Source organism: Anolis sagrei, chromosome 2 (genome assembly GCF_037176765.1).
Source record: "Anolis sagrei isolate rAnoSag1 chromosome 2, rAnoSag1.mat, whole genome shotgun sequence".
In the NCBI taxonomy this organism is placed as follows: domain Eukaryota; kingdom Metazoa; phylum Chordata; class Lepidosauria; order Squamata; family Dactyloidae; genus Anolis; species Anolis sagrei.
Genome location: NC_090022.1, coordinates 8,575,991 through 8,581,080, shown reverse-complemented (window position 1 = coordinate 8,581,080; position 5,090 = coordinate 8,575,991). Strand labels below are relative to the sequence as shown.

At 41.8% G+C, this 5,090-nt stretch overlaps 1 protein-coding gene across 1 annotated transcript; it reads right to left on the bottom strand.

Annotated features, from left to right (window-relative positions):
* Positions 1 to 1,615: 1,615 nt before the first annotated feature.
* LOC137096281 (zinc finger protein 84-like) lies at positions 1,616 to 4,861 on the bottom strand. Its single transcript, XM_067465329.1, has one exon. It carries the CDS (start codon positions 3,420 to 3,422, stop codon positions 1,695 to 1,697), a length of 1,728 nt encoding a protein of 575 aa, XP_067321430.1. The 5' UTR covers positions 3,423 to 4,861; the 3' UTR covers positions 1,616 to 1,694.
* Positions 4,862 to 5,090: the final 229 nt, after the last annotated feature.

Here is a 5,090-nt window from a genome sequence, read left to right as displayed (position 1 = left end):
TCCCACACAAGGTGGTACCTTATTTTCCTACTTGACAGATGCAACTGTCTTTCGGGTTGCAAAGGTCGACAACGGGCTACACAATGGCTGGACACCCACTCCAGCCCGGGCTGGCTTCGAACTCATGACCTTTTGGTCAGAGTGATCTTAATGCAGCTGACACTCAGCCAGCTGCGCCACAATCCAGATGATAACACTGATGGCTGAAAGCGAGGAGCTGCGGAGTCTCATAAGCAAGGTGAAAGAAGAAAGCTGGGTTGCAGGTAAACATTTTAAAAAACCAAGATAATGGCAACCAGACTGATTTATAACTGGCAAATAGAGGGAGAAAATGTGGAGGCACTGACAGATTGTGTATTTCTAGGCACAAAGATTAATGCAGACACAGACTGCAGCCAGAAAATCAGATGATGTTTACTTCTTGGGAGGAGAGCAATGACCAATTTTAATAAAATAGTGAAGAGTAGAGACATCACACTGGCAACGAAGATCTGCATAGTCAAAGCAATGGTATTCCCCATAATGACCTATGGGTGCAAGAACCGGACCATAAGGAAGGCTGAGTGAAGGAAGATAGATGCTTTGGCCACATCATGAGGAGACAGCAAAGCCTGGAGAAGACAATTATGCTGGGGAAGGTGGAAGGCAAAAGGAAGAGGGGCCGACAAGGGCACGATGGATGGATGGCATCCTTGAAGTGACTGGACTGACCTTGAAGGAGCTGGGGGTGGTGACAGCCAACAGGGAGCTCTGGCGTGGGCTGGTCCATGAGGTCACGAAGAGTCGGAGACGACTGAACAAATGAACAACAACAACAACAACTAGAAGAAAATCCTGAGAGTGCCTTAGACTGCGAGAAGATCCAACCAGTCCATACTCCAGGAAATAAAGCCCAACTGCTCACTGGAGGGAAGGATATTAGAGGCAAAGATGAAGTACTTTGGCCACTTTGCTGGGGAACATGGAAGGAAAAAGGAAGAGGGGATGACCAAAGGCAAGATGGATGGATGTTATCCTTGAAGTGACTGGCTTGACCTTGAAGAAGCTGGGGATGGCGACAGTCGACAGGGAGCTCTGGCATGGGCTGGTCCATGAGGTCATGAAGAATTGGAAATGGCTGAACGAATAAGTAACAATATATTTTAAGAAACACCATGTATTTTTTGAGATTGAATACATACACAAAAACCTCTAATATTTTTTTATTATTTATATGTTATAGAAAGGACAAGAAATATTAATAGCAACCAGTCTGCATGGATTGAATAGAAAACAAATAATCAGTTATGCTTTATTAGATATTTCATAAAAGAAAACCCCCCATCACATACATACAATTGAATGATACACAGGGATGTTAGTCATTAGTCAAACCTATTCCCAAACTTCTCAATTAACCCTGAAAATACATGACAGGAAACATTTGCAGTAAGCAGTATGCACAAATGGATTAAAAAAAAAACAAAACCCTGAAACATCCTTCCTTTAGCTCTCAAAATATTATCACTTATATTTAATGAGATCTTTCATCAGGTTGAAAATTGATCAGGTTATTATTTTCCCCAAAAGCCATGGCTTTTAAACTCAGTGTTTCTATGACAAAGATTCATGCCTTCTTTGATGTAAAATGAGGGAATTTGATTTCACCCCATTTACTCCATGTGGGTTGACAATTAAAAAAGAAAGTTTGTATTTCACCTGCAGCTCTTTCCACACTCTGGTTTTTCTCCTCTGTGAGTTGCCTGATGACAAACAAGGTAAGATTTCCGACTGAAGCTAGTTTCACATTCTGAGCATTTAAATGGCTTTTCTCCTGTGTGAGTTGCCTGATGACTGATAAGGTTTCTCTTTTGACTGAAGCTCTTTTCACACTGCAAGCATTTAAATGGCTTTACTCCTGTGTGAGTTGCCTGGTGACAAGCAAGATATGTCTTTCGACTATAGCTCTTTTCACACTCTGAGCATTTAAATGGCTTTTTTCCTGTGTGAGTTGCCTGGTGAGAAGCAAGATGTGCCTTTTGACTGAAGCTCTTTCCACACTCTGGTTTTTCTCCTCTGTGAGTTGCCTGATGACAAACAAGGTATGATTTCTGACTGAAGCTCTTTCCACATTCTGAGCAATTAAATGGCTTTTCTCCTGTGTGAGTTGCCTGATGACAAATAAGGTTTCTCTTTTGACTGAAGCTCTTTTCACACTGCAAGCATTTAAATGGCTTTACTCCTGTGTGAGTTGCCTGGTGACAAGCAAGATATGTCTTTCGACTATAGCTCTTTTCACACTCTGAGCATTTAAATGGCTTTTTTCCTGTGTGAGTTGCCTGGTGAGAAGCAAGATGTGCCTTTTGACTTAAGCTCTTTCCACACTCTGGTTTTTCTCCTCTGTGAGTTGCCTGATGACAAACAAGGTATGATTTCTGACTGAAGCTCTTTCCACATTCTGAGCAATTAAATGGCTTTTCTCCTGTGTGAGTTGCCTGATGACAAATAAGGGTTCTCTTTCGACTATAGCTCTTTTCACACTCTGAGCATTTAAATGGTTTTTCTCCTGTGTGAGTTGCCTGGTGAGAAGCAAGATGCGCCTTTCGACCGAAGCTCTTTCCACACTCTGAGCATTTAAATGGCTTCACTCCTGTGTGAATTTTCTGATGATTAATAAGGCTCCCCTTCTGACTGAAGCTCTTTCCACACTCCAAGCATTTAAATGGTCTCTCTCCTGTGTGAGTTGCCTGATGATTAACAAGGCCCCCCTTCTGAATGAAGCTCTTTCCACACTCTGAGCATTTAAATGGTTTCTCTCTTGTATGAGTTGCCTGATTATGAATAAGGACGTACTTGTGACTGAAGCTCTTTTCAGACTGCAAGCATTTAAATGGATTTTCTCCTGTGCAAACTGCCTGATGATAAACATGGCCTAACTTCAGAGAGAAACCTTTTCCACATTCCAAACATTTAAACGACTTGTCTCCTGTGTGAACTGCCTGGTGACGAACAAGGTGTGCCTTCTGACGGAAGTTATTTCCACATACCAAGCATTTAAATGGTCTCTCTCCTGTGTGAGTTGCCTGATGACGAGCAAGGTCTATTTTCTGACTGAAGCTCTTTTCACAGTCGAAACATTTAAATGGCTTTTCTCCTGTGTGGTTTCTCTGATGCATAACAAGGTTTGCCTTATGACGGAAGCTCTTTCCACACTCCAAGCATTTAAAAGGTCTCTCTCCTGTGTGCGTTGTCTGATGACTAACAAGCTTTGATTTCTGATTGAAGCTCTTTTCACACTGCAAGCATTTAAATGGTTTATCCCTCGTGTGAGTTTCTTGACAAAAGGTGGGTACTTCCTTCCAATTAAAATTCATTCCAAATTCCAAATATTTAAATGGTGTCTCCTCTATTTGCATGGTTGAGAACAAGGGAAGTGTGATCATGTGTTGAAAAGAAAAGCTTAGATTAGATTAAAGTTTAAAAGTATACAAATTATAAAATACATTTAGTCGAGACAGCTCTTTCCCATTGTCTTTTCCAACACTGGGTGTTAAGGGAAAATATATTTTGTCTTTGCTCTAAATATTATAACAAGATATAAGTAACAAAGGAAATCATAACTGAAAACCAGGGCTAGGGAAAATAGAGCTGTTGGGCTAAGTTTTTCTGGAATCCCCTGTACTTCTGGCTCAAGAAAGGTAAGAATCCTTGATCTGCCTGATGCCACAAAGGTAGGTGAACTTAACATCATGGACTGGTATATATTATATTAATTTTTGTGTATTTAGAAATCTATATATACACAAGTCAAAGTGTGTATGCATGGACTGAAAAGTCTCTAAAATAGCTTGCTAGACCTAATTCAAACTCTTCATGAACCAACTTAAAATACTGGCTAGATTTAAAATAAAAGGCCACTCCTCTAGCGGCTTTGGCTCCAAAGATGAAAATAGGTGACTATATAGATGGAGAAAAGTGGTGTGTGCACATTGATTCACTTCTCTTCACTTTCAACCCCTCTCTCTCCTGGTGGCTGCACAGAGCATGAACGGGAGTGAATTTGACTACTGTCTAAATTCTCACTAAAGAGTTGAAGGGGCCAAACAAAGGCCATCCTACTTTGGACATAAACATGAGCTACTGCACCTCACTGGAAAATATAATAATGTTCTGCAAAGTGGAAGGCAGCAGGAAAAGAAAGGCTGAATTACAGTGGTTCGATACACTCAAAGAAACTTGCTTATGGGACAGGCTGCTTTGGTAACCCTGGTTGATGACTTATAGAGGGACCTGGACAGAAGTGGAAAATGCGTCCCTATTGATTCCACTGAACATTTCAGCAGTTCTCAATATCATTAACGGTGGTACTCCTTGGACATCTGTTTTGTCCCCTATGCAATTAACATATATATGAGAGAGGTTGTTCAAAGCTTTGGAGTGCAGCGCCATCTATATTCAGAAGACACAAAGCACCAACTACACCTGTTCCTTGAAAACTCAGATCTGTCCTTGGTGTGAGTTACATCCCATTTGGATTACTATAATCACTCTACTTGGAGCAGCCTTGGAAGGTTTTTAAAAGCTTTGGCCGATCCAAAGAGCGACAGTCAGACTGTTAACTAAGGCTGGTTACAGAGAGTACACAAGTCATTTGTTACCATGGCTCCACTGGCTGTCAATTTGGCTATATGGCTCAGTTCCAGGCTATTCGAGTGATTGTATCTCCTTGGTGACACAGTGAAGACATCTGCCCTTGCGCTATGCTACTCTGCTGCTGAGTATGCATGCCCAGAGTGGAACATATCTCACCACGCTAAAACAGTGGATGTGGCTCTTAATGAGACATGCCGCATTATCACGGGGTGGCTGTGCCCTACACCACTGGAGAAATCACACTGTTTAGCTGGTATTGCACCACCTGACATCCGCCGGGAAGTAGCAGCCAATAGTAAAAGGACCAAGGCAGTGACATCTCCAGCTCATCCCCTGTTTGGGTATCAGCCAGCACGTCAACGACTTCAATAAAAAAATCATTTTCTAAGATCTACAGAGACACTCGCTGGAACACCCCAGCAAGAGAGAGTCCAAAAGTGGCAGGCTCAAACCCAGCA

Coding starts and splice junctions, on each gene's coding strand:
- LOC137096281 (XM_067465329.1), bottom strand. CDS start 3,422: ATGATCACACTTCCCTTGTTCTCAACCATGCAAATAGAGGAGACACCA.